Consider the following 27,961-nt stretch of genomic DNA (forward strand, 5'->3'; position numbering starts at 1 on the left):
ACTGATTATTACTGACAAACTGCCTCACCATTCTCATACTGTCCTGCCCACAATGATCATTACATGAAGTCATGATAAGGCACTTACTGCACTTAATCCTGCCACTGTTGGACAACCACTCCTGAATTCCACATGTCAACTGTCACCAACTCATACACATATATCCACTGTATCAGAGTTAACAGAGTCAGACAACACACCATGAGACATGTCAACAATGAAGGTGGCACATGTAGAGCAAGCCTGAGCGAGCAAACTGCCCTTCCTCACTGCTGGTCAGATCACACCTGAGGCCTTGTGTGCATGGGAAAATGGTTGTACAGAATTCTTCCTGCACAAAGAGGTAAAAGACAATGAAAGGGTGAAGAAAATAGTGTGGGGCATGCAAGATCCCATTGTACAGGACTGGTACCCTCAATAATCAAGCAAAGTTCAATGCCCTCGTCTTTGCAGAATTTGTCAAGGAGATTCAGACATACTGGCTCCCAACTGACTGGGTAGATGTGGTCCATCGCAAGATGCTAGCATCTGTACAAGCACAGTGCCCATTTAGTGAGTGGGCCATTGAAGTCCAGAGTCAGAATATGCGGTTATGAGGCATGACATCACACCTTGATGACAAAAACCTCCTCTCCCACCTTGAATCCCACATGAATACCAACCTTGCAGCTGATTATTATGCTGAAGGTATCACTGAAAAAGACTTGTGTAAGTGGATCAAGAAGGTCCACCTTCTGGATGAGAAGCATCTGTGCTACCTTGCATGATAAAAAGAAGTAGTAGATGCAGCCTTATGAGCTGAACATGCTCGGTTGGGGACAGATAAGAAGACCCCACTGAACATACACCTGGGGCAAAAAGGAAATAACAGCTCATCAATGATGGTCAATAAGAACTTCCTTCATCTTCCCACCCTCTCTGATGTTGAATGACAACTGCTTCGCGATAATGACGGGTGCTTCAAGTGCCATGAACTGTTTGCAGGGCATACATTGGACACATGCCAGAAAGGTTTTCCTGATGGCACAAGTTACAAGGCTCTGATGGCAGCAACGGTGGCCACAAAGAAGGCAAGGAAGAATGGTGGTGTAGTAGCAGCAGTAGACATTGAGGGTGAAGACAACAACACGGTTGCTGTGGTGATGCCGTCAGCAGTACTAGGTGATGATACTGACTCTGGCAAAGAGTGCATGGCCCCACTACAGACCCCCCATCTCCATTGGAATTGTCTTCTTGACAGACCTGCAGTCACTTCTCCTGTCTCCGTGCATGCACTTATTGACCATGGTTCTTCTTTAGTTCTGATTGGTGAAGACCTCATTAACAAGCTGGGCCTATGACACTGAAAACTCGAAAAAACCCTTGCCAATCAAGCTCACACTATTGCAAAACAAAGACTTTGTTATCCTTTCACATTATGTTAAAGTTTCATGTACTTCTCTTGACCAGGTTTATACATCACAAAGTGTATGTGTGATCGTCACACCCAATCTGTGTACACCATTGTTACTTGGTGGTCCTTTTCTCAAGCACAATCATATTGTCATTGATCATGAGCTGCATACCTGCATTGATAAGAACACTAACTATGATCTTGTCATATCCCACAATCCAGACCCACGTTCCATCATACTCCCACACCTTCCGAGCCTATGTCTGGACTACACTTTATATCCAACTCATTCCCAGATCCCCTTCCACTGTGTGCTCCACACCTCAGCAGGATCAACCACGCTCTGGATTTACCCCTGAGCTCCAGACCATTGGATCTTCACTGCTAGCCTGAACCATAACCCCCTGTCCCATCCACCCTATGTACACTCCATCCAGCAAGACATCCAGACTTCACCTTGTCTCGGATTCCAGACTCTATCCACTTTCTCATATCCCAGTCCTGTATCTACCTTGTCTTCCGGATCCCCAGATCTCCAGACCTATTCCCACCCTCTGTCCAATATCCTGCACCTATCCCAATTTAGGCATTCTCTGCCTTCCGGCTTTCGGTTACCTCTTGTTCTGTCTTGCTTATTGATCCTTGTATGAGTCTTCATCTCCGAGTTCATTTACTTATGTTCCATCTTACTTACTAATGTGTTTCCACATGCTCATACATAGCCTTGCTCCTTTGCTTATTGATCCCCTCAGATATTGTTCAGTATATAACCCCTGTAGATACTCCTGTAGTTCCTTAGTTTGAATATCAACTTAGACTTGCCCAATCCTCTCTTGGACTTTGGTTCACCTAAGTTCTGTCCTACTCATCAGGCCTAGGGATTGATTCCCTAGGCCAGAGCTCTGCCTTTCTGGCACTTACCCTCCTTCCGGACTTAGGTCCAATCCCTGTCCCTCCAACTCTACCTTAGGGTAGTCTACCTCTGTTTGTTTCTACATTGGACAAAGTCTGATGTAGCCCCTGTTCCTTCTGGACCTCTGGACCTCCTGTCCCTTGTACCTCTGGGCATCCTGTCCTTTGGACGTTCTGCCCTCCATACCTTTGGACATTCTGCCCTTCATACCTTTGGACGTTCCATCCTCCTAACCCTCAGATGTCCTATCCTCCTGCCCTCTGTACCTTCAGGCATCCTGTCCTTCGTACCTCTGGACATCCTGTCCTTCGTACCTCTGGACATCCTGTCCTTCGTACCTCTGGACATCCTGTCCTTCGTACCTCTGGACATCCTGTCCTTCGTACCTCTGGACATCCTGTCCTTCGTACCTCTGGACATCCTGTCCTTCGTACCTCTGGACATCCTGTCCTTCGTACCTCTGGACATCCTGTCCTTCGTACCTCTGGACATCCTGTCCTTCGTACCTCTGGACATCCTGTCCTTCTGTCCTCCATCTCCTCCTGTCCTTCTGTCCTCTGTCCTCCTGTCCTCCTGTCCTCCATCCTCCATCCTCCTGTCCTTCTGTCCTCCATCCTCCTGTCCTCCTGTCCTCCTGTCCTCCAGACCTTCAGACCTCCTATCCTTCCATCCTGTTTCCTGTAGAAGTATTACCTCACAGTGGGAACTCTCCTGAGCACTTCCTGCATTCCTCCGGAACTCTCCCACGCTCCTCTGGAAGTCCTCTAGTACTCTCCACCAGAGTAGCCAGCCACCAGAAGTCCTCCAGACTTCATCGGACTATCATCAGACCTTATCTGAAATGAAGGGCCCATACTCAGGTAAGGGGCACAGCATATGAGCTGAGGCCAAGCCCCTCTGAGTCAGTCTCTCTCTCCCTTGAGCAACATGGTTCTTAACAGATCTATTACAAGAGCCAAAAGCATCAATACTGCAGACAAAGCAACATATCTCGCCTACAGGACCTAAACTGTTTTGGATGAAGCAAGATGTCATCAATGAACTCAAAAGTGTACTCCCAGAACTAAAGATGATTGTTGATGGTGAATGCAAGCTGGTCAAGGACGTGGACATTGCAGCAGCAATACAGTCACACATAGATGAGTTAATATACCAAGACCAGCTCAAGGTGCACAACAGAAGGTTGAAAACCAAATTTGAAGATTGGTTCCCTGCAGACATTCCTCACAATGACACAATGCCTAGTGATGTATTGTTTTGTATCAATCTAAAAGATGCTAACAAAATAGTTCAACTACATTCCTACAACTGCCCGAAGAAATACTGAGTGGCCTGGAAAACATTACTAGACTCACATCTGGATAGTGGGTGACTGCGTCCTTCTGACAGTGAATGGTCATCACCATCATTCATAATCCCAAAGCATGATCCGAATGTCCTTCCAAGATGGGTAAACGATTTCTGACATCTGAACCTTAATGCAGTACTGGACAATCACCAAACAAGCAAGATACTGAAGGATTGTGCTAAGGGCAAATTTTTCGGAAAAATAGACATGACTAACACGTTCTTCCAGACCCATGTACATCCAGCCAACATGAAGTACCTGGCAGTGCATACACTGTTTGGTAAGTTCAAATGGACAGTCATGCCTATGGGGGTACGGAACATGCCAGCAGTACACCAGTGACAAATGATGACCACATTGAGACACCTCATCAGCAAGATATGCCATGTATATCTGGATGACATCATCATTTGGTCTCAAACCTTGGAAGAACATGAAGAGAACGTGTGCAAGGTACTGTCGATGCTGAGGAACACTCATCTTTACTGCTCAATGAGGAAAATGTCCTTATTCAACATGGAGATCAACTTTCTGGGCCATCACATTTTGTCACAGGGAATTGAAGTCAACACGTCAAAAGTCACACACGTTCTGGATTGGCCACAGCCACATAAAGCATCAGATGTTCATGCCTTCTTGGGTATGGTACAATATCTATCAGACCATTTGCCTGACATAGCTAAGTACACATGCATCCTGACAATGCTGATGACCAAGGCTGCAGAATTGAGCTTCCCTGAATGGACAAGCGAATATGCAGAAGTGTTCACAGCTATCAAGAGTCTGGTTATTAGCCCTCAGTGCCTCATGACTATAGACCACAATAACCCAGGAGAAAATAGGGTTTTCATAACTTGTGATGCTTCTGATTATGCAACAGGTGCAGTGTTGTCATGGGGACCAATGCGCAAAACAGTGTGACCAGTGGTGTTTAACTCAACTCAACTGCGAGGAGCTGAACTCAACTATCTGGTCCATGAGAAAGAACTCCTTGCAATCATGCAAGTATTAAAGAAATGGAGATCAGATCTGTTGGGTACACATGTCGATGTCTATACTGACCATTGCACATTACAGAATTTCACAACCCAATGAGATCTCTCTCAATGACAGGCAAGATGGGCAGAATACATGTCTCAGTATGATCTTGAAATACACTACATCAAGGGCAAAATGAACACCGCAGCAGACACTCTCTCATGACGAATGGATATGACATCTGCTATCCAGGAGTGTGCAGCTGTGTTGATGCTGGGAATAGATAAAAATGTCGAAAAGTGAATCAAAAATGGGTATGCACTGGACCCATGGTGTAAGAGGCTGAATGATTTCCTAGGTTTCTTACTGGGACTTTCTCAGGATGAACACAGGTTGTATTATGTGGCTGGGTGCCTAGTGATTCCACAAGTCAACAACCTTCAAGAACAATTGTTTCATGCCACACATGATGTTGCAGGTCATTTTGGTGTGGATAAGTCATACACCCTGCTAAGGGCATCTTACTACTGGCCAAACATGTGTAAGGACCTAGTGGAATTGTACATCCCATCCTGCCTGCCTGCCTGCAATGCATGAGGAACAAATCAAAGATGACTGCTACTGCCAGCCCACTTCATCCATTGCCTATACTGGACACATGTGGTGACTCAGTTGCCATAGATTTCATCAGTCCGCTCCCAGACAATGGCGGATATAACATGCTTGTGTCAATGACAGACCAACTGAATGCCGACATACAGTGGCTCAAAAAACTGTCCGCATGTTTTGACATTTTTCACTATCTATGATATTGTGTGAGAACTCACAAATGGCTCAAAGACATGCTTATACCACATTGTAGTATGGCTTCAGGGCTTTCATTTGAGCCCTACACCGTGGGAATCGGTGGAGATATGGTGGAGATACAAGGCTTATAAAATCATGACTCATGCGGACAGTTTTTTGAGCACATATTAAAACTATATAAATCATCATTTATGACACCATAACAATCATGCCACCATTAAATAAATTATAAAGTGGTGTCATTATGTCATTTTAAAACCATATCTAACTATACAAACCAAAAATTTCCATATGTCATGGTTATATTCACCATGAAAGCCACCCCCCCTGCTCAAAGGGATAATATCCTCTCTCTTTCCTATTCTGGCCTCTCTGCTTGTCAAATTTCCTCTAGAACTGGAGTATCCAAGTCCACTGTGGCCAAGTTCATCAAAGAAAGTCACACAGACAAGGAAAACTTCTGTGAAGGGCGTCCATCCAAGCTCACCTCTACTGATAGGAGGGCTATTATTCAACATATCACTACAGGAAAGGCTGATAATGCTGTCCAGGTCACCTATTACATCAATTCCACCATCACATTCCCTGTCTCTTCACACACTGTGAGAAACATTCTCAAGACAGCTCATCTCAGGTCAGTAACAAGGAAGAAATGGCTCTCCTCTCTATCACACATATGCAGAGAGGACTAGCACCCTTCTTTTTTCACATATATACCTTGCCATCTGATCCAATCATATTTATTGTGGTCTTATATGATCATATAACATGCTTCCAGTCCATGTAATCCAATTCTGATGGGCTAAGGCAAAGGTTAGTCATCTCTGTTTATGTGTGATAGAGAGGAGAGCCATTTCTTCCTTGTTACTGACCTGAGATGAGCTGTCTTGAGAATGTTTCTCACAGTGTGTGAAGAGACAGGGAATGTGATGGTGGAATTGATGTAATAGGTGACCTGGACAGCATTATCAGCCTTTCCTGTAGTGATATGTTGAATAATAGCCCTCCTATCAGTAGAGGTGAGCTTGGATGGACGCCCTTCACAGAAGTTTTCCTTGTCTGTGTGACTTTCTTTGATGAACTTGGCCACAGTGGACTTGGATACTCCAGTTCTAGAGGAAATTTGACAAGCAGAGAGGCCAGAATAGGAAAGAGAGAGGATATTATCCCTTTGAGCAGGGGGGGTGGCTTTCATGGTGAATATAACCATGACATATGGAAATTTTTGGTTTGTATAGTTAGATATGGTTTTAAAATGACATAATGACACCACTTTATAATTTATTTAATGGTGGCATGATTGTTATGGTGTCATAAATGATGATTTATATAGTTTTAATATGTGCTCAAAAAACTGTCCGCATGAGTCATGATTTTATAAGCCTTGTATCTCCACCATATCTCCACCGATTCCCACGGTGTAGGGTTCAAATGAAAGCCCTGAAGCCATACTACAATGTGGTATAAGCATGTCTTTGAGCCATTTGTGAGTTCTCACACAATATCATAGATAGTGAAAAATGTCAAAACATGCGGACAGTTTTTTGAGCCACTGTATGCCTCATGCCCTGTAAAGACAACATTACAGCCAAACACTTCACCACCTTGTTCTTTGATCATTGGTATTGTGAGAATGGGCTGCTGAGAGAGATAGTGTCTGATTGTGATTTTGGCATGCCTTACACAAACTGACTGGCATTAAATTAAAGATGTTGTCAGCTTACCACCCTGAAACAGATGGCACCAGTGAATGAATGAACAAGACAGTGAATCAATGCCTACATTATTATGTCAACAGGAACCATAAGGGTTGGGTATGCACACTGCCTCATGTACATTTTCATATTGAGATTACAGTCAACATGAGCACTGGCTTTTCCCCTTTTCAGCTGCATCTTGGGTGCTCACCATGCATGTTACCACCCATTGTGGCAGACCCTCAATTGGTGGACGAGCCAGAAGATCAAAGAGTGAGAACCACACTGTCAAGATTGGAACAAGACATCATGGAGGCACAAGACAATCTGTTGGTAGCAAAAGCAGTGCAAGCGACCAATGTGAACAAACACTGTGCTTATGCCCTGAACCTCCAAGTTGGAGATCACATCTTGCTCGCCACAAAACATTGCCAGAGGGAATACATTCAAAAGGGAGACAAACATGTAGCAAAGTTTATGCCAAGATACAACAGACCTTACACAATCTTGGGCTCACACCAAAACCTCAACATACACCCTTGACCTTCCCAGCTCGCCTAACATCTTCCCTACATTCCATGCGAGTCAGTTATGGCCTTACAAAGTGAATGACCCAAACTTGTTTCATTCTCACAAACACCCATGACCAGGTCCTGTCATGACAGAGGATGGCCAACTTGAGAACTTCATAGACAAGATCATTGACAAATGCAAGGTTGGCAGATGAAAACAATATCTGGTTTGATGGGTCAGATTTGGCAAGGAAGATGATGAATGGCTACCACAGAGGGAGCTGGAGGATTGCAAAGCCCTGGATGTTTGGGAGAAAGAATGGTCTGAAGGATAGTGGGAAAGGGTGTAAGCCTGGTGCTTACCACATGACAGCTTATGTGCTGATTGGACACTGCATATTATTTGTTCCATGTTTGGACTGATCCATGTCTACTCATATATATAGCTCAATGCATACTCGCTCATATCTTATCTTCTTACCACCTTGTCAACCATACACTCTTCCACATTATTGTCTGTTTGTTAGTGTTCATCGTTGACGTGGTGACATTCCACACATGTCCCAATAGAAATTGATTTGGACAAGGACTCAGGGTCTGACTGTGGATACCTGGGTGGTGTCAATGCAGATTACTCAGGCAGTGATTTGGAATATGAACCAGATACATCAGAGAGTGAATGGTCTGATGATGAAAGCCTTTGTGAATTTGGGGGTGATGATTTGGAAGAAAACTTGGCTGCTCTCAGAGCCAAGGCTGAAAGTCTTCATGATCACCCAATGGCTGTTCCCATGTTTGAGAAGAAGACAGCAGTAGAATGGGAGAAGGCAGAATGGAACAGGGCACTTGCATATAATGGCCACTCAGGTTGAACAAAGAGGAGGCATGATAAGGCTGCAAGAGAGCTTGCAGAGTACCATGAAAAGAGGAAAATTTTGTGAGTTTTGAAGTTTGAACATTGAATGATATCTGAGTCACTCACTATTCATCAGAGATGATCCACAAGTTACACTGATGTGCAAAATGTTTGCACACCCAAGATGTCATGCACCCTCCCCATCTCTTCAGCCCCAGAATTCAAACTTAGTACCTGACTTCAAGTTACTACCTGCTGCGAGTCATGGATTGTGTTACCTCTCTGATGAGTCCAATGATGGGACAGAATCTGATGGTGATGATAGTGATGGTGATAGTAGTGGTCTTGCTGCATGCCAAAATGATCAGCCAGCTGTTCCACCATTGAAATGGTGCAAGCTTGATGTGCCTTACCATGAGCAGAGAAGGCTGGTGAAGGAAACTCGACTTGAGGAGATGAAGAAGGCATTGGCTTCAATAGAAAAGCTTTTGAAGGTGAAAAAAGCATCATTTGTTGGAGGTCCAAATGGGTTGCAGGCAAAACATGCACGCTCAATCCAGAGTTACCTCACAATGGTCATCAAGAAGAAATGTCTCTCCATTGATGTGTCACAGAGGGCAGCAGAAAGTCATGGATTTGCTGCAAACTGGGGTGGCCACCAAGTGTGCAGCTGGACCAGGCTGTGGGTGGCAGATCACAGACTCCCTGAATCTTTACAAGGTCAACATGCAAAGGTGTACTCCCTTCTTGGTGATCCCACCATTGCCACTGAGCTGCGCACATATGTCCACTCAAACAAATGGGTCATAAATCCAGAAAAGTTCATTCAACTCTCACAAGATAGGCTTATCCCTGCTGAGGCCACAAAATATGCACAAAAACTTGTTGAGGAGGAGATGCCCCATGGTCTGAAGAAGTATATGGAGCTTGAAATATTCCCCATATCCATCTGAAGGTTGGCCAAGGCATTTCACTGAGCACAGCTTGTCGATGGCTTCGGTGCAAAGGTTTTTGATTCCTCAAACACCAGAAGGGTCTTTATTTTGATGGGCACAACTGTCCAGATGTTATTCACTATTGCCAGCAACAGTTCTTGCCATTTATGAAGGCCTGTGAATACAGATTGGTTCAATTTACTGTTGGTGATGTTGATACTGAAGTGCCAGCCAATCCTTCAAATTATGTTGAATGTCATTTGGTTCTCTGCACACATGATAAAATGACAGCACAAGGCAATGATGCAGTTGGCCAGTATTGGGTTTTTGATGATGAATTCCATCTGTGGAAAAAGCGAGCAGGTCAAGGGCTTCACCAAAGTGATGTCATCTCCTCCATGGTCAGTCACTTGGTTGAAGCAGGAGAAACAATGGAATATGGCAAGAACCATGAAGGCTACTGGTGCGGTGAGAATTTCTGCACTCAGGTTGGTCATAATTGCTGTGCCTGTATGAAAATATCTCATTTGTTCACTCTCAGCTTACTGAGAAAATCATCCCCACATTTGAGCGTGCTCGCTGTCCCAGATATCAAGCACTATTTCTCATTGACAACTCTCAAGGACATTCTGCATATGCTGAGGATGCTCTTCTTGTCAGCTGCATGAATATTCATCCAGGGTGGAAACAGGCCAACATGCAGAATGGGTGGTTTATCCAAGATGGCATTTGAGTTGAGCAGGAAATGTCATTCCCACTTGACCATCTGGAACATCCTGGTGAACCAAAGGGTGTCAAGGCTGTTCTGACTGAACATGGCTTGTACGAGTACTGGTGTGGCAAATGCAAATCAAAGTGCAAGGCAGATGCTACTCATTGCTGCAACAAACACATATTGGAATTGCAGCCTGACTTTCAGGAGCAACATTCACTTGTTCAGGAGATCATCAAGAATGCTGATTATCTTTGCATATTCCTACCAAAGTTCCATTGCAAGCTGAACTTTATTGAGTTTTTCTGGGGAAAGGTCAAAAGGTACCTTCATGAGCACTGTGACTGCACATTCAATGGGTTGAAGGCCAATATGCCATGAGCATTGGCATCTGTTTCATTGCAGACCATCCAGTTATGGGAGCATCAGACTCACAGGTGGTTGGATGCCTATTGGTCAGGGCTCAGGACAAAAGATGCACAGCTGAAGGTCCAGCAATTCAGTTTGACCAAGTACAAGTCCCACTGACAGGTTCCAGAGACTGCAGCACAACTTTTTGACTGACTGTAGGTAGGGTAGATAGCAAGTGGCCAATCTGACTGCCAACAAAATTTTTATCTCTGTCAAATTTGATCAGATTGAAAATCGCTCTTACAGTTTTGTTTGTCTCATCAAAAGGAACATTTTTGTAAGAGGAATTAAAATTCTGATGTTTTTTCAAGACAGCAGGACATTAGCACACAATTGGTGGCACCTAAGTGATGCACACCATAGGACTAGTCCTATCGTGGGTTCTGGCCATGGGCTGTGTTTCCTTGGCCATATGGTTCTGGCTAGGTTCCATATTTTCTTTCGCCATACATTCTATCTCTCAATCGTCTGAAACATCTCTTCTTTTGGAAAGGCGTGCGCACCACACGGACATTCCCGAGCCCCAGCGTGACTCATCATGCATCACCTCCGAAACTTCGTCAATTCCCACAAGTGGAGGTTTTACCATTATCCAACAATTATTCATCCAAGCCTTACATGCATTACTCAATCCCCTTCTAACTACAGGCGCACACCCGGTTCACAGGTACCTCTAAATGTATGGAGCTTAGGTGGGAGTCGCAGGTGAGAAGTACCCACTCAGGAAATGCCCCAAATCCAATTTCCAGTCTGGCATCATTGACCATGAGGTGGGTGAACAATTGTCCGCTGGAGTCCGTTGTCTACTATGTTGCACAATCTAACCGTGTCTATCGGTGGTATGTTGGCACCTACTAATAATGCCTGACTCCGAATCAGCACAGACATCTCGTCATTTGCTGTATTGCGTGTGCGAGGTGTCTGATGCGAGTGATGGTCAGGACATACCTTCCGCACCAAACCTCGTCTAACCATCACCCCGCCAGCACGCCTTAGCTCGCTTGAAGTGAAGAATCATGTCATTCCAAATGTAGATACTCAGTCTCACGACCCACGAGATGAATTTTATTGGTGTCGACGGCCAGAATTCAGAGAAATGGTTCAATGCGACTTTGATAGCTGCAATCAATGGATACAGGCTTGTCTTTTTTCAACATGCTTCTATCACCGTGGCTGATTCCGTTTCATTTTGAATGTGTTGATTTGCTGAGGCAGATTGGTTCTGCAGTGACATGTGCAGCAGTGGCACCAACTCTCAGAAGAAGACAGTGATTTTTTAAAATCTAAATGTCGTACATGTTCGTCACTCGTCCGGTATAAGATGGCCTCATGTACACTTTTTCCCGAGCAGGTACCTATTGGCCGCCAGATCATAAGTTCGCACAGCGAACCCCTAATTTCCAACAGAACTCTCGTGTGACGTGTCCTTCTAATGTGTTAAATACAAGATATCCACTTATCCGATTGATTCGCTCTATATCCCCGTTCTTGAGTTGCTCATCGTCTGCTAGTAGTAGACCATGTTGACAATCCCCAATGTTACTTGGCTGGACCTACTATGCCTTACTGGTGTCGGAGTCTATCTGGTAAAGCAGGTAATTATCAAGAAGAATCCTGCACCATATCCACCTGGTCCCCGGGGATGGCCTCTCATTGGCAATATTTTAGATATGCCTCGCATCAAGCCCTGGGTCGCATTTACTGAGTGGGGTCAGAAGTATGGTAAGTGACTCCATTATTCCAAAATCATGCAATTTCAAAAATCTTTCTACAGGTGATATCGCGCATATCGAGGTTCTGGGTCGGCACATAATCGTGCTGAACTCTACCAAGACTGCATTGGAAATGATGGACAGTAAAAGCACTTTGTATTCTGACCGTCCTGTTCTTCCTATGGCTGGCGAACTTGTTGGCTGGAAGGACTCTTTGCCTTTCCTTCCTTATGGTAACCGTTTTCGCCAGCAACGCAAGAACTTCCATCGGATCATCGGCAGTCGTGCTGCAGTGGACGTATACAACGTGGTCGAGGAAGTTGAGACTCGTCGATTCCTGAAGCGTGTGCTTGCGAAACCCGACCAACTGCAGGAACATGTCCGACAGTTTGTTTTGTGTATCCTCGAAATGACACGAGCTTGAATTTTTACTATAGCACTGCTGGCGCGATCATTTTGCGCATTTCTCATGGTTACGAAGTGAAAGAGAACAACGATCCCTTCGTTGACCTTGCAGACCGCGTTATAATCAATGGCTCGCAGGCCGCATCTCCCGGAGCATATATGGTTGACACTTTACCATTCTGTAGGCTAAATCCTTCTGACGTTTGTGTTGGCTTCCGATAACCTGAAAATTCTAGTGGCAAAGGTTCCTGTGTGGTTCCCCGGTGCTGGCTTCAAGCGCATAGCACGTAAATGGCGTGAGACCCTCGAAGAGATGGTTTCTGCACCCCACAAGTTGGTGAAGGACCAGATGGTGACCAGTTTACAGTTTTGCAGTTTTACGATCATGCATTGAAGTTCAAAATTTGCAGGCTGCTGGTACTGCCCCTGTGTCTCTTACCTCGAATCTCTTGGAAGGCCGTGATGTGTCTGCGGAAGAGGAACACTCTGTGAAATGGTCTGCTTTTTCCCTGTACAGCGGTGGCGCCGACACGGTTGGTCCCTACATATTTATGTTTCTAATCATGATGTTCTGAAAGTACTACGCCCATTTTCTCAGACTGTTTCTGCAATCAACTCGTTTTTTCTAGCTATGACACTTTTCCCTGATGTGCAAAAGAAAGCTCAGGCTGAAATAGATGCGGTTGTCGGTTCTGATCGTCTTCCCACCTTCGCCGACCGCGACTCCCTGCCTTATACTGAGGTGCTTGTCAAAGAAGTTCTCCGCTGGAACGTTGTCGTTCCCACCGGTATGCGGATCTCGTTCATGACATTATTTATTTGACGACGGGTATCTCAATGACAGGTTTCCCCCACCGTGTAACTGAGGACGATATCCATAATGGGTACTATATTCCAAAAGGCTCCATAGTACTACCTAACATTTGGTTGGTGCTTCCCTTCGGTTGGTGAACAGAATGTAAAGATCTTAATTGCGACAGGTTCATGCTCAAGGATCCACGCACGTATACTAACCCCTCGCAATTCAACCCTGACCGCTTCTTGGCTAAGGATGGAAAGGACCCTGAGACAGAGCCTCGCACAGCCTGCTTCGGCTTTGGTAGACGGTAAGCATAAGTTGGTTCTGAATCTGATCGGAATGCTAATTTTCTGCTCCGCAGTATTTGCCCAGGTGTATTCAACTCGCATCAGTTAATCCACAGCATTCTGACATTTGCTTGCTTTTGGTGTACAGGTATCCACCTTGCTGAAGCCTCCATTTGGATATCCACCGTGATGTCATTGGCCGTGTTTGATATTTCAAAGGTTGTCGAGAATGGTATTGAGATCACCCCTAGTGTTGAACCCTCACCAGGTACGATCAGGTATGCCGCATATATTGTCACGTCCGGTGCTGGTCTTGATTGACACACTCCCAGCCACCCCAAACCTTTCAAGTGCTCTATCAAGCCTCGCTCTGCGACTGCCCTTAGGCTCATTGAACAAGATGCTAACTACTAAGCTCACGATGGTGAGGCCGAAGAAACATGTGGGGATAACACATTTAGTATGCGTTGTAATTTGTACGTTATACTAGAAGTTGTGCAATATGATTTTTGGAGAAATTATCTACTTCCGCGGAACTTTTGTGGATGCAATGAACGTTAACGAGACTATGTACTCATAATGATAACCTCGATATTCCACATCAGCTCGTCCTGCAGCCGCCCAATCTTTGCATGTTCACGAGGCCTGAAATGCCCCGCTGGTCCTAAGGCCAAGTTTCGGTGGATGATATATAGTAGCCGGTATCTACAGCATGAATTTCGGGTGCTATTGCATCCCTAATGTCATACTGTCCGAGTCTATCACTTGGCACCATTGGAATGGAGCGACTCTGGGGAGTGGCATGGTCGTTGTAGGTCTGTAAAAAGTCTTACTGTATGCAAGTTGCAATAACAAGAACGGAAAGAATAGTACTGCGATGGAGCTCAGAACTTATACCCAGTAATTGATTCTTGGCACATAAAATTTGCCAGTAGTCTTGAATCCTTGAGCCAGAAGTTAGAACCGTGGACGTGGGAAGAACGCGGTTTGTTACTTTGTGGTTGCTCCCAATAGTGACAAGCCACTGAACTAGAATGCCGACGCCCTCTGAGACATCGACCCGCTCACGTTTGTCGTTGTCGCGCACGACATCAAACTCAACTACTACGCGTATTTCCCCTAAGACGCGTGCACTGTCGATCACAAGTGATGCGAGCGGTTGCACGACTGTGAAGCCCACTAAACCAATTTCGAATTTGAATTCCACCTCAAACATGCTCTCCACGACGCCGACGCTCTTGAAGCGTTCTGGCACAGGTCCGCCAAGTGCTTTCCCGCGTTCTTTGTATGCTTCCACTAGCAGCACTACAGACTCGAATGGAAATCGAGACGCAGTGTCATCAACCCCGTCTCGAGCACGCGTCGTTTCAGAAACATCTGCCCTAACTCCATCACGTCAACACCGTGCTTCAGTCAACCTCGCCTCTCCCAAACCTGCTATAAACTTCACATCTCCAAGTCCCGCAAAGCACAAGAACAATCCTTCATCCGCGTCAGTCCGCGTGCGTACCACAAGCTCTGCTACTTCCAATTCTGCATCAGTATTTGGAAGCGGTGAAACAGTTTCTATGACCAGGACTGTCTCCATGGAGAGTACTCCTACCACTGTACCCCCGTCTTCTGCGCCTAAGCCCCATTCAAGCAACACACCCTCAAAACCAAACCCTTCAATAAACACACCTTCATCCATCACACCTTCCAAGTCCTCTCCTCTCGCTCGCACCCAGCTACAGCGCACACCATCAGGGACATCCAATATGACACGGTCCCCTGGAACAAAAAATATGCACTCTCCGAGTCCAAAAGTCCGTTCTCCTGGCTCAAACTTCATGGGTAAAGAGCCCGTCGCGTTGCTGTCCGAATCCCTCGCCTCAAAAAGAGCTGTGACTGCGAGCGCCATGGGCGGGACTAGAGTAGGGAGCGTCTTCAGCGATGGTACCGGGAGTATCATCGGAGGTCCAAGACGCGTGAACGGACGCGTCATGAACGGTGCCGTGATCAATTTGAATGATGACACGGGTCTGGAGGATATCTGGGATCATGAGGATGATGGGATGACGTTTGATATGATTACGGATGTGGATGGGGAAGGTGATGAAGAGGTGAGTTCGTTTCGTTTTAGTGCTTCGTCTCTACTTTTTTCTGTCTGTGCTTTTGCGATTATTGGATCGCGTACAGTCTTATTGTCGTTGCGTACCCACGTCCTTCTGACGCGCACTACATGCACATATTTTTTTCTTGTTTGTATCACTGTGCAGACCCCACTTTCATCCACCCACCCCACCCCACCTCTCACCTCTCTAACAAACCCAGTTAACTCAACTCCACAGCTCGACCAAGCCCTCACCCAAATCCGTACACTCCATACCTCCAAACTCCTTGCCTACAAGCGTCTCCTCGAACGTGCGCACGCAAGTAGCGCGGCGCAGGTTTATCATCTTCAAGCTCAACTCGCAGAATTGCGTTCTCAGTCTCAGTCTCAGGCCCAAGGGTCTTTGCAACTGGAGGGGGGCGAGTATTGTGTATGTGGTGGACGGAAGAGGGGGTATTGGGACGCGGTTAGTTGGGGGGATGGGGATGAGACCGCAGAGGGTGGTGATTTGGTAGATGCTATGAAGAAACTTGATGAGAGGGATGTTAGGAGGGCTATGAGGGGGTTGGGGAGGGAGGGGCGGGGGAGGATGTGAGTCTTTCTTTTTATGGTTTGGGTTTCTGTTTCTTTTGTTGATGGAAGGAGGTCGTATCTGTTGATCGATGCAGAGGCGAGATCACTTGGTAGTCTCTGGAGTTGTTCCCTCGCCTCTCTTTCCTTTGTTACTCTCCCGTTTTGGTAAAGACGCTGACACTTACACTCTATCATGTAGTATCCAGATCATACTCGAATGTACGTCCCGCACATCTTCATAGAGGAATCGCCAGCTAATTAACCCTTCTCTTCCCCCCACTTCTCACTTTTCCCTCCGACCACCAATAGCAACCCTCCCAGGCGACATCCCCCTCCAAATCCTCCTCCTCCAAAAATACCTCAAAAGCTCATTCGATATCATCGGTTTCCTTGCTCCTGGGATCGCCCTTCAAATCTTGAGCAAGTTGAGCGTGAAAGAGGTTGTTAAGGCTGGGCTGGTGAGTGTTTTGTTGGTGTTTTGTGATAATTTGTGGGATGTTGGGACATGTTGATTCCGCTTGGAACCCTTGTTCCCTGAGGCACTAGTCGAAAGCATGGGTACTGACGACACGACAGGTCTCAAAAAAATGGTATACTGCAACTCGTCATCCTACATTGTGGAGATGGCATTGTCTGCGCTTAACTGCCAATGATCCGGTCCGTGTGAGGGCACCGGCGAAGCCTGAGGGATGGTGGGTTCTCTTTCCTCCCTTTTCGTTTTTTCGTCCCCATTCCCACTCGCCTCTGTTATCCCTCTCCATCATGACCTCAACACTTACATTTACTAATTCTTTCATTGTATTGCATTGCAGGTACCCTCTCTACCGCTCCCTCCACCACCGCGAGTCTAATTTTGCGCATGCGCTTCCGCAGAGCATACGCTTTTTGAATGGACATACAAATTTCTGTACGACGTTGTTGTTGAGAGGTGAGGGGCGTGTTTTGGGTGCTTTCGGTGTCGTTATTTTGGAGGTGGACGGCACCCCCCCGGATGGGGCAGGCTTCTGTATTGATGATGAAGAGGCGTAGAATGTGAATCAGGGAGGCTGAAGGTCAGCAGCTGTATTGCAGGTCCTGCTCCTCCAGCCACTCCGATTCACAGCTGCCCTCCCTCCATTCCGCCCCACCTCCGGTGCTCGCGTACCCTTTTGACTATGCTTAGTGGACGTAGAATGTGGACCAGGAAGGCTGAAGGTCAGCGGCTGTATTTAAAAGCAGGTCTTGCTCCTCCAGCCACTCTGATTCACAACTACTCTCCATCTACCCCCATTTCTCCTTCCCTTGCATTTTACATTTTGCTTTTACTCTCCCCAAGCATGGACTTTCGCTGACCCTCTTACAGGCAAGCGCCTCATTTCAGGTTCCTATGATGAAACCATCCGTTTCTGGGACATCGACACCGGCGAGATGAAAAAGTGCCTGCAGGTGAAGAAGCCTGTGAGCTGCGTGGATTTCTTGGCGGAGGAAGGTATGTCATTTTTTGATACAATGCATTACGCGTGTTTGGAGCTCATGTGCCGAAGAGGTTTTCGTCGTTGGGTTTCATGATGTTGGGTGCGTCCATTTGTGTATATCTCATGCTCGAATTGAAATCATGCGCCACAGCCGTGTTCACCTTTTTTCCTCCGTCACATTCACGCCTCTTCAACAACTTGCCGGACACCTCAATGGTATCCGCGCCGTTGCGCTTTCCTCCAAGAATCTTGTCAGCGCAGGCGCTGACAAGGCTCTCGTGTGTTGGGATTGGCGTGCCGGGACGAAGATCGTGAGGTTTGGACAGCAGACAACAATCAATATCGGTGTGCAGATCGTCCAAGGGGGCACAGAGGCGGAGGGAGAGCGTGTGGTGGGCGTGACTATCGATGGCATCGTTCGGGTTTTCTCGATTAGTGGGTTTCTTGTTTCTTTGCTGTCGAGTTCCTCTGTACTCTGTTGCTGATGGTTTGATGATGGTACACAGAGAGGAGAGAAATGATCTCGCAGTTCAAGCTCAGCGAACTCGGTGGTAGCGACCCTGTGTTGCATGCGAAGCTGTTTAATGTGGGCTCTGCGCCTAATAATATGTTGCAGTGGTTCGCGGCTAAAGGCTCGCAGATGACTGTAAGTGTTGTGCTTATTTTTGGTCTGCGTACCTCATTTGCTTCTCATTAGTGTGCGACTAAATCTGTGATCTTGCATCTGCAATGGACCGAAGGCGAAGACGAGAAGACCCCTGCCGAGACGACTACGATGAGCCCTACGTTCACTGGAAGGACTCTTACCTCACCTACACCCTCTTCCCTTAACCCGAGATCACGCGCCGTCTCATCCCTTATACGGCCCACGCAGATGTCTACTCCCCAGCGCAGACAGTCTGCACTCGGGGTGAGTACATCGGGCTTACCCAAATCGCGACTTTCGCTTGGGACACCTTCCACGCCTCTCTCCTCCAATCTCAGCGCATCTCAGCACTCAGGTGTATCACCATCCCCGCTCTCCCTACTTCCTCGATCTGGCACTCCGCTGTCCCCGATGGGTGCACCGTTATCCCCTATGGGTGCGGCGGGTGCAGATGGGTTTGCGATTCGGTTCGGGCGGGCGGCAATTCTGACTGCACCTCCCAAGCTCGTTGCGCTCGTGGAGACGCCTGATGTTGCTGTTGGGGCAGTAGATCCTAGGAAGAGAAGGGTGGTTACTGCTACGAGGTTTAGTTCGCGAGCGGGGGCTGATCGAAGGGTACGTCTGTCCCGTCATTTTCCCAACTGAACCTGGTCCTCATTTGTTCATTTCGTGTACTCAGGTTCTGATGTCGACGCATAAAGACAAGGACAAGGTTGATGTCCTTGATGGTCCACTCGATGAAGACACGGGGCCTACAACGGATCATGCAAATCCGATGTTCTCGTCCCCAACGCCGAGCGTTGATATAGATGCAAATATCATCCCTTTGTCGGGTGCATGGGCGGCGCTTGCTCATGCCACGCCTGAGGGCGTGAAAGGTCTTCTAGGTCCGTTGCCGCCCAAGTTTACGGGCTTGGCGGTGCCAGAGAAGAATCCGATGTCGATGCAGCTCACGCATGAGGAGGTAGTAGTGGGGTGCGCGGATGGGACAATTTAGTGAGTGGTTTTTTGTTGCGTTGTGTATTGGGTATGTGCTGATGTGTTGTTGGTAGCGTGATGAATTTCGTGGGGCATGAGTATATGAAGGAGAGGTCTAAGACGGAGGAAGGGATCGAGGAGGAGGAGGAGAGCAGTGACGAGGGAGATGCATCTGTGGATAGGAGTTTGATTTTTGGGGCTTGAAGGTCATCGAAGATTCATGCAACCACACCAAAAGGACGGGCACCAATACCACACCGAACAACTAGCAAAGGAATACCAACTACTACCGCACTGGATGGAACGCATGGACTAGAGCATTCAACAATTTCGACAGGACAACTACCACCTACGCAGCACACTCGTTTTATACCATTAATGATTCGTTTATTTAGATTATCGTTAGTTAGAAGTAGAGACAAATAGCTCTTTATATGTGGCTCGTATCAATTATCTTGCTTTGCGTCCTGGGACAGTCAATATTGACCTTTAAGAAACCTGCAAACATACCTGAGCCGCTTCGCTGTATGTCGATGAACGGACGCCTACGTGGGGGTATGATGGTCGAAGAGGGTTCGCGGAGCTTGAACTTCAACACAACACCAATCATGCACTCTCAGTATTTGTGGCACGTACACTACCATCGAGTAAAGCGGGGGCGTAGTTTCACGGCGTGTATCTTTGACCATGCTCATCAAAGTCAAGGTGAGCATTCAAACTCACTCCCAACAGCCGTTTCGCTACACTGATGACCGCTAGACGCTCACTGGCAAGGAGGTGCCCAATCCAATTCTTGCGATCTGTTCATGACTAACTGTCATGTACGGACAGATTGAGTTGGACATAGATCTCGATGACAAGGTATCTAGCCCATGACAGAGCGTATTCGTCATTGTCAAGCTCACAAACCATCATATGGGGACACAGATTACTCGCATCAAAGAGAAGGTTGAAGAGCAGTCCGGTGTGCCACCACAGCAGCAAAGGTTGATCTTCGGTGGGAGACAGATGTGCGTAATCGCCCTCATTTCCGTCAGACCACGCAAACTGACCGTATCATTGTCGGCTATGATCCAGGCCGGATGACAAGACCGCTAAGGAGTTCAACATCTCCGCAGGATCAGTACTCCACCTTGTTCTTGCTCTCCGTGGCGGCTTTTGAGATCGCGGACGGTTATTGCGCATGGCGAAATCGTGTTATAGCAAGGCAGAAACTCAATCGCAAGGTGTACTTTGTGTTATTAGCATCATAAATACTTGATTTTCACTTCTTGTATCGCTCTCATCTCGTATCGCCCATCTTCGGCGATGGGTCACTCGGCATGGTAAATATCTTCTTTCTACTCACGCAGCTGATCATATTCAAGTGTTCCCACGTACTTCTGATTGATCTTCTTCCTCGATGTCTGCGTCTAGCTTGGCAACTCCTACCTGAACGCGATGGTCCGATGATCTTGCAGCAGGTTCATATTTGGTACTCCATTCGTCTAATCGTCAACTCTTCACTTATCTGGTCAAGTGGCCTATCCATAGAGAGAATACTAGGTATTGTCCATTACACCCTGGGTAGCATTGAAACATATTTGACTCCACGATCAGAGAAAGGTTGAACGCCACTTGTACCTGGTGGTATCACTCCTGAAGCGTGGAGAAGGACCAATTCGCTCGAAACCATGGCGGTCGGTCTAGTTTGTAGCTCACAGATACGCCATTCAAAACACACGTTTCCGTTTGGTCACGTCGACTCTAACTAACTATTAACTGGAGTATATTTCAAGTATTCTTAAGTGATATTGAATGACACAGGGTGCAGGAGGCGGAAGAGAAAATCGATTTGTTATTTGTCTACTTTCTATCATTAACTGGAAGAGTATCACAGGGGCTAGGTCGGCTGTTTGCATGATCGCCTTGCCCTCATTTGTTTTCCAGTAACACCCGCGGGGCAGGTAGGCTAGGTGAGCGTTCTCCCGGTCATACTTACGACTATGATTGTTTATTTATCCACCGCAGACAGTCCACGGTGCTCTATGTTTTTCACGAAACACCCTCCTGTTGTCTGTCGTCTGCGCGATGTAAGTTACCCAAATCTGACTTTCGTGTGTCAAGTGTTGCCTACGCCGAAAAGTACTGGACTCTCAGGCTGCGAAGTTCTTGTCGGCTGACAGAGGAACGAGGCCACGCCAATATGCTCATCGTGCACCTGCGATCCTGTAAGATGCTGAATAACGAACATGATGTTATGTCCGCTCACACCAAAGGGCGTGCATAAATTGACATTTCTCGGGAAATAATGTTTATACATCCACTCCAGACCTCGGCTGCCTAGCTTTCTAAACCCTCGGGAGCATTTTTTAACACGATCAAGGACTTCAGCGACTAGGTCTTCATACTGCATGTGAGGCACGATGTCCTAATATTGGTGACTGCTGGGGCGGAAAGGAAGGTATAACTACTGAGGAGGGCAAGAAGGCAGTGACATGGGCTACGATCATGGTGTGCCGCATGCTGTTGGAATTACTGTTCATCGACTAATTTCATTCCCTTTGGTTGATTGGAAACACCTGCACTCGTGGCTGTAGATTCTACTCCCGTGCCCTACCTCCACTGGATCCTGACGAGCCTGAGAGTACAGCAGAGGCCATTAGTCGATAGGGGCTCGGATACATAGTGCTCAAGAGTGTTGACAGAGATGGTGCGTTGACTACGAAAATAACAGATTACAGGCTAATATTATCCCCGCAGACCTTGTAGATGGCGGTGCAGCATTTAAGTGAATAGGTATTTGAGGTGTACGCTAGCTAGGGGGAAGTATGAACCTCAATCTACCTCCTTCCTCAATATTTGGAGCATCATACGCGGGAGTCGATCTCGGGCTGCCCCAATTCCGGTGGCAAAGTCCAACAGACACAATCCTCGAACGTTGTACTGACATGTACGCAGTTGTCGTTGGCATGCGTATCCCAGATGCTGATAATAAGACGTGGCGCGATAATCAGTGGCGCGGTATTCTTGAACAATAGTACGAGATTCAGCACCGCCGTCTGCATGCCTGCGTCAGAGCAGGCCTCTCTAGAGTCACAGGAGATCATACCGGAAGGTGGGCCCACAATATCGCCATGAATATTTGACTTGCCAAATTCCTAGTGTGGTTCAATGAATGATTTCAGAGAACACAACAAACGAGGGGGAACTTACAGGACAAAGTATATGACATGATATCGGACGATCATTACTACGTAGGTGTTAGGCTTCATTTTAAGTTCCTTTCGTTCTTTCAGGTGCTTCCCGAGGACGGTGATGGCGAGAACAACCAATAAAATATCATAGCATATGACGGGGATGGATGCATATACCGCAGGCATGGGCCCGATGCGATGGAAGACCGTGCAGTACTTAATATTTGGAGTTATTATTTCTTGCACTATGCAACTAGGCATCAGCTTGCAAAGTACTCAATCAAGATAGAAAGTCACCTGAGATCGCTGAGGGTCGGCTCCATAAAAATATATCCATCCCTATATAAAGCGCAACGATAGGTAGGAACAATCCCAGTAGAATATAAAGTATGAGCCTGGATTGGTTGCACAGGACGTAAAGACGCCATATAAGAATGACTGCAAATTCAAAATGGGTAAGCGCAAAGGTGCGAGAGTATATGGATATGATTACCTTCCGCCAAGCAAAGATATACAGAAAAACCCCATTTCATGAACAGAAACATACCATAACCTATTTCGATTTCGTTAATGAGCAAAGCGAGTTTCAGTTGAATACAATATACTCACAACTAAATAAAGGGTCAGCAACAGGTCAGGCCTTACTGTGAAAATGAACTTCTGACGTACGGCTAACTCTGGGTCAACCAAGAACTTTCTAAAGAAAGAATCGATTCACTCACTGCTTGAGGTATATAAAACAAACCTCCCCCTAGTGCTAGTCAGTTAATGACGGCTCAGTTGGTATCACGTCACGTACAGATGGCGCAAATCCTAGACGTCAGCGTCAATATACAATGTAGCATCTGAAGGATACAGCCATCGCGACGTACATTATAAGGACAATACCAAAATATCGAACCTGACATAGCAAGAAAATCGGAAACCATGAAGCACTTTGGGAGGGTGGAGCTCACGACAAGGTATAGATATGTCATCACTGACCACTGCCTTTCCTGCATAACCAGTCAGCTCCGAATATTTGTATCGTTAGGGTTGAGCTCTAACCCAAACAAATGTGACCTGCGATATAATCATGAGTGCTTGACAATAATGAAACAAACCCCCTCGTTACCTCTTTCTCGAACTGAAGCACTAGGAGATAGCATTATGCTCAGCCGCACTGCAAGGTTCATGAAAGCTACTGACTATACTCATAGGATATCAGGGTAATGATTGCAACTGGAAAACAACGAAGTTCAGCACGATGATTCGTTTCCAACAAGGCTGACGAACCCGACTACGTTATTATTCCAGTCAAGAGCATAGAGAGATTCTTCTAGTCTCGGCATGAAACTGTGCAGATCAAATGGCGAACTCAAAGAGTGAGAGATGGGCTGCTGATCACCAACGTACAATGCTTATAAGGACATCGACATCTCGTTAACTTGTGAGGGTTGTGAACTTGTGAACCTGGGGTCCTGTGAACTTAATGAAAATTGTACGACATCGTGCCGAGCGTGCGGCGCCGCACCCCCCATTTGATGTCACGAATTATTGTCCTCGATAATTCGCTACCAGCGGAAAGGTCGCAACTTGCAAGTATATCGATGATCACACGGCTGACAACTGAAGCGTCACCCTGCGTCACCGGTGGCTGTTGCGCACTCGAGATGATCCTGCCTGTCCGACCACCTTATTAGGTAGCTTGGGCAGTGCTTATCTACCTCGAAAATATCAATATGAATAATCACACTATTGCCTGGAGTTTGACTGATGTAAAAAAATAGCTGACAATATGGATTTCTCCTATTGGCCATACAAGGTGAGTCATTTAGTATCTTCGTTCGGCCAATTCTTCTTACTATCCATAGTTGCTAGGCTGGTGAATATTTAATAGAGAATAGTTATCAAGGCGACGCTAGTTAGGGACAATTACGGGACCTCACTCTACCTCCTTCCTCAATTGGGAACATCACCATGGGAGTCAATCTCGGGCTGTTCCAAATTCGGTGGCGAAGTCCAACAGACACAATCCTCGAACGTTGTACTGACATGCACGCAGTTGTCGTTGGCATGCGTATCCCAAATGCTGATGATAAGACGTGGCGCTATAATCAATGGCGCGGTATCCTTAGTACAATATTACGAGATACCGCACCACCGTCTGCGCATGCCTGCATTAGAGCAAATCTCTCTAGAATCACAGGAGATCATACCGAAATGTTTGCCCACAACGTGATCATGACAATTTGACTTGCCAAATTCCTACGATGATTTAACGAATGCTTTCAGAGAACACAACAAATGAAGGGGAACTTACAGGACAAAGTATATGATATGGTATCGGACGATCAGTACCACGTAGGTGTTGGGCTTCATTTCAAGTTCCTTTCGTTCTTTCAGGTGCTTCCCAAGAACTGGCAATGGCAAGAACAACCAAGAAGATATCGTAGCATATGATGGGGATGGAAGCATATATCGCAGGCATGGGCCCGATGTGGAAGGAAGCCGTGCAGTACTTCATATTTGCAGTTATTACTATTTCTTGCACTGTGTAACCAGGGATCAGCGCTGTCAGCGTGCAAAGAATTCAATCAAAATACAAATTCACCTGACATCGCAGAGGGTCGACTCCATAAAAATGCATCCACCCCTATATAGAGCACGACGACAGGTACGAAGAACCCCAGTAGAACATAAAGTATGAGCTTGGATTGGTTGTATAGAACATAAAGACGCCAGATGAGAATGACTGCACATGCAACATCTGTAAGCGCAAAGGTGCGAGAATGTATGGATGACTTACCTTCTGCCAAGCAAAAGTATCCAGAAAGACCCCATTGCATGAACAGAAGCGTACCATAACCTATTTCAATCACATGATGAGCAAAGCTAGTTTCAGTTGAATACGACATATTCACAACTAAACAAGAGGTCAGCAGCAGGTCAGGCCGAACTATCAAGCGAACTTCTGACGTACGACTGAATCTGGGTCAATCTAGAACTCTCTAAAGAATCGATACACTCACTGCTTCAGGCATATAAAGTAGACCTCCCCCTAGCGCTAGTCAGCTAATGACAACTCAGTTGGCGTCATGTCACGTACAGAGGCCGAAAAGCCTAGTCAGCGTCAGCATACAATATACTAACTGAAGGACACAACCACTGCGACGCACATTGCAAGGACAATACCAAAATATCGAACCTGATATAGCAACAAACATGGGAAACCAAGATGCACTTTGACAGGGTGGAACTCACGACAATGTATAGATATGCCATCACTGACCACTGTCTTTCCTGCATAACAGTCAGTTCTGCATTTGATATTGTTGAGGTTAAGTTCTAACCCAAAAAAACGTGACCTGCGGCAATATGATCATGAGTACTCGACGACGATGAAACGGCCTCCCTCGTTACCTCTTTCTCGAACTGAAGCACTAGATAATATTATGCTCAGCCGCACCGCAAGGTTCATGAGAGTTACCAACCGTAGTCATAGATTGTCATAGTAATGATTACAACTGGAAAACAACAAAGTTCAGCACGATGATTCGTTTCCAACAAGGCTGACGAACTTCCTATGTAGTCACTCCAGTCAAGAGCATAGAGAGATTCTTCTAGTCCCGACATTAAACTGCGCAGATAAAATGACGAAATCAAAGAGCGAGGGATGGGTTGCTGATCACCAACGTACAATACTTATGGGACAGCATTGAAATCTCGTTAACTTGTAACAAGAGTTGTGAACTTGGTGAACTAATGAAAATTGTACGACATTGTGCCGAGCTTGCGGCATCGCACTTTTCCATTTGTCATCACGAACCAATGATTCGCTACCAATGGAAAAGTCGTAAGTATATTGATGATCACACGACTGACAACTTGAAGGGTCACCCTGCAGCGTCACCGGTAGCTGTTACAGGGTGACCCTTCAGAAGCTTCAAGTTGTCAGCCGCGTAATCATCAGTATACTTACGATCTTTCCCACCCCGACATGGCTGGAAAACACCAAATGAAGTCCCATCACCATCCATATAACCTTGGCAAGCAAGTGGATGATCTAAGGTCCAACCTCGAAATAAGCGAAGGGTTCGCAGGACCTTAACATGTTGACGTCCGTACTGCAAAGTGATCTCTTGCATAGACATGGTTACAATGTCTTCGGAAAGACAATCGCGATCGGCGAAGTGTCCTGTCCTACATTTATGAGAATGAATAGCTTGACTATTTGTGAGACAGAAATGACGGCCTGGCTCTCGAGGTGGGAGGGGAAAGCAGGACGACGAGAGCGACAGAAAAACAAAGAGAGAAGGGACGTGTTTTTAGGGCTGCGCTTAGTATCAGTATACTATGGAGAACTGTTAAGGCACTGCAGGGACCTGTCACAATTATCATATCTAGGTACTAAGTTAACCATGTCCCGCAGAGGGTTCCTTAACAGTGTCCGAACGACCGAGTCAAGGTACGGACCTGTAGAGTGCTAGTGACGAGCAACTCTTTGATCTGTTTGAAACGCAGCGCCACCACCTACCAGGATCTTCATGTGAGACACGTGGACCACAGTAGGTGGTGACGCTGCGACTCCGATTTTAAACCCTAGGCTAGGCACGAACCTAGAAGCTTGGAACCCTGACGCAACAACCAAAGGAGCACTGTGGGTAGCAGCAGGTATCGGGGGTACTGCGTACGTGTGCAATGAGTCCCAAGGGGACTGATAACGGTTTTTTGGGGGCGCCTTTTTTCTCATGCGTAAGGAGGGGTGAAAGAGATGGCGCAGACCTGTCAAGGGCACGTGGTCAGTATGTGTATTGTGCCACATAACCAAGATAATGCACGAACCTAGAGAATGGAGAGTAGTTCGGCGATCTGCTCAAAACACAGCGACAGCGACTGCAAAAATCTCTAGAAAGGACACCATGGAGAAAGATGCAGGTGACACGTTGCGACTCCGATGAACGCCCGATATCAGGTGCAACCAAAAGCTGTTACCATTCAGGTTGTGCCCAATATCGGGGGATCTGTGTGGGCCTGCAATGAGTCCCAATGACGCCTATTTGGCAGTGGTGGTGTATTTCTCCTGCACTGGGAAGGGTGAAAGACATGGCGTAAAACTATCAAGATCCAGGTGATGTGGTTAGCGTGTCATCCAATCAAGGTAAAGTACAAACCCAGAGTGAAAAGTACATTCACGACCTGCTCGAAACGCAGCAGCATTAACTTCAGTGATCTCTTCAACTAGTATGTGCTATCACTGCAAGTGATGCCACTGCGACTCTGATAACGCCTGATATC

General features: G+C 46.5%; 8 protein-coding genes across 8 annotated transcripts; 6 read left to right on the forward strand and 2 right to left on the reverse strand.

Annotated features, from left to right (window-relative positions):
- Nucleotides 1-311: 311 nt before the first annotated feature.
- On the forward strand, nucleotides 312-1,340 carry BJ212DRAFT_1301018 (uncharacterized protein; the record flags this gene model as incomplete). The annotated part of the gene is made up of 4 exons (XM_041333077.1): nucleotides 312-343; nucleotides 404-552; nucleotides 670-708; nucleotides 985-1,340. 4 exons carry the CDS (start codon nucleotides 312-314, stop codon nucleotides 1,338-1,340), a joined length of 576 nt encoding a protein of 191 aa, XP_041191399.1.
- A 5,961-nt stretch (nucleotides 1,341-7,301) lies between these two features.
- Nucleotides 7,302-10,172, forward strand: BJ212DRAFT_1301019 (uncharacterized protein; the record flags this gene model as incomplete). The annotated part of the gene is made up of 7 exons (XM_041333078.1): nucleotides 7,302-7,496; nucleotides 7,829-7,994; nucleotides 8,095-8,162; nucleotides 8,236-8,515; nucleotides 8,811-9,420; nucleotides 9,627-9,927; nucleotides 9,981-10,172. 7 exons carry the CDS (start codon nucleotides 7,302-7,304, stop codon nucleotides 10,170-10,172), a joined length of 1,812 nt encoding a protein of 603 aa, XP_041191400.1.
- Nucleotides 10,173-12,082: 1,910 nt separating this feature from the next.
- Nucleotides 12,083-14,179, forward strand: BJ212DRAFT_1275309 (cytochrome P450; the record flags this gene model as incomplete). Its single annotated transcript, XM_041331211.1, has 10 exons — nucleotides 12,083-12,284; nucleotides 12,337-12,661; nucleotides 12,712-12,860; nucleotides 12,916-13,031; nucleotides 13,090-13,212; nucleotides 13,278-13,467; nucleotides 13,524-13,626; nucleotides 13,660-13,785; nucleotides 13,840-14,043; nucleotides 14,098-14,179. The coding sequence occupies 10 exons, from the start codon at nucleotides 12,083-12,085 to the stop codon at nucleotides 14,177-14,179; spliced, it is 1,620 nt and encodes a 539-aa protein (XP_041191401.1).
- Nucleotides 14,180-14,745: 566 nt separating this feature from the next.
- On the forward strand, nucleotides 14,746-20,006 carry BJ212DRAFT_1366317 (uncharacterized protein). Its single transcript, XM_041336096.1, has 13 exons — nucleotides 14,746-15,867; nucleotides 16,096-16,448; nucleotides 16,630-16,649; nucleotides 16,740-16,888; nucleotides 17,007-17,122; nucleotides 17,243-17,358; nucleotides 17,773-17,898; nucleotides 17,954-17,984; nucleotides 18,036-18,319; nucleotides 18,391-18,530; nucleotides 18,582-19,145; nucleotides 19,210-19,526; nucleotides 19,583-20,006. Exons 1-13 carry the CDS (start codon nucleotides 14,800-14,802, stop codon nucleotides 19,710-19,712), a joined length of 3,414 nt encoding a protein of 1,137 aa, XP_041191402.1. The 5' UTR covers nucleotides 14,746-14,799; the 3' UTR covers nucleotides 19,713-20,006.
- BJ212DRAFT_403491 (uncharacterized protein) lies at nucleotides 19,643-20,833 on the forward strand. The gene is made up of 5 exons (XM_041343114.1): nucleotides 19,643-20,213; nucleotides 20,268-20,285; nucleotides 20,340-20,369; nucleotides 20,436-20,518; nucleotides 20,586-20,833. The coding sequence occupies exons 1-3, from the start codon at nucleotides 19,943-19,945 to the stop codon at nucleotides 20,342-20,344; spliced, it is 294 nt and encodes a 97-aa protein (XP_041191403.1). The 5' UTR covers nucleotides 19,643-19,942; the 3' UTR covers nucleotides 20,345-20,369; nucleotides 20,436-20,518; nucleotides 20,586-20,833.
- Nucleotides 20,328-20,670, forward strand: BJ212DRAFT_1275103 (ubiquitin-like protein; the record flags this gene model as incomplete). Its single annotated transcript, XM_041331198.1, has 3 exons — nucleotides 20,328-20,369; nucleotides 20,436-20,518; nucleotides 20,586-20,670. 3 exons carry the CDS (start codon nucleotides 20,328-20,330, stop codon nucleotides 20,668-20,670), a joined length of 210 nt encoding a protein of 69 aa, XP_041191404.1.
- Nucleotides 20,834-22,249: 1,416 nt separating the features above from the next.
- BJ212DRAFT_403495 (uncharacterized protein) lies at nucleotides 22,250-22,981 on the reverse strand. Its single transcript, XM_041343115.1, has 3 exons — nucleotides 22,704-22,981; nucleotides 22,600-22,648; nucleotides 22,250-22,549 (listed from the first exon to the last, which is right to left on the reverse strand). Exons 1-3 carry the CDS (start codon nucleotides 22,943-22,945, stop codon nucleotides 22,358-22,360), a joined length of 483 nt encoding a protein of 160 aa, XP_041191405.1. The 5' UTR covers nucleotides 22,946-22,981; the 3' UTR covers nucleotides 22,250-22,357.
- Nucleotides 22,982-25,323: 2,342 nt separating this feature from the next.
- Nucleotides 25,324-26,190, reverse strand: BJ212DRAFT_1366325 (uncharacterized protein; the record flags this gene model as incomplete). The annotated part of the gene is given in 11 exon segments (XM_041336097.1): nucleotides 25,324-25,418; nucleotides 25,473-25,532; nucleotides 25,588-25,648; nucleotides 25,696-25,724; nucleotides 25,752-25,753; nucleotides 25,769-25,782; nucleotides 25,842-25,871; nucleotides 25,928-25,966; nucleotides 26,017-26,031; nucleotides 26,087-26,106; nucleotides 26,158-26,190. Coding segments are annotated over 9 exon segments (194 nt in total), but the record flags the coding sequence as incomplete, so codon positions are not given.
- Nucleotides 26,191-27,961: the final 1,771 nt, after the last annotated feature.

The sequence above is a fragment of the Suillus subaureus genome (genome assembly GCF_016647635.1).
Source record: "Suillus subaureus strain MN1 chromosome Unknown BJ212scaffold_23, whole genome shotgun sequence".
NCBI lineage: Eukaryota > Fungi > Basidiomycota > Agaricomycetes > Boletales > Suillaceae > Suillus > Suillus subaureus.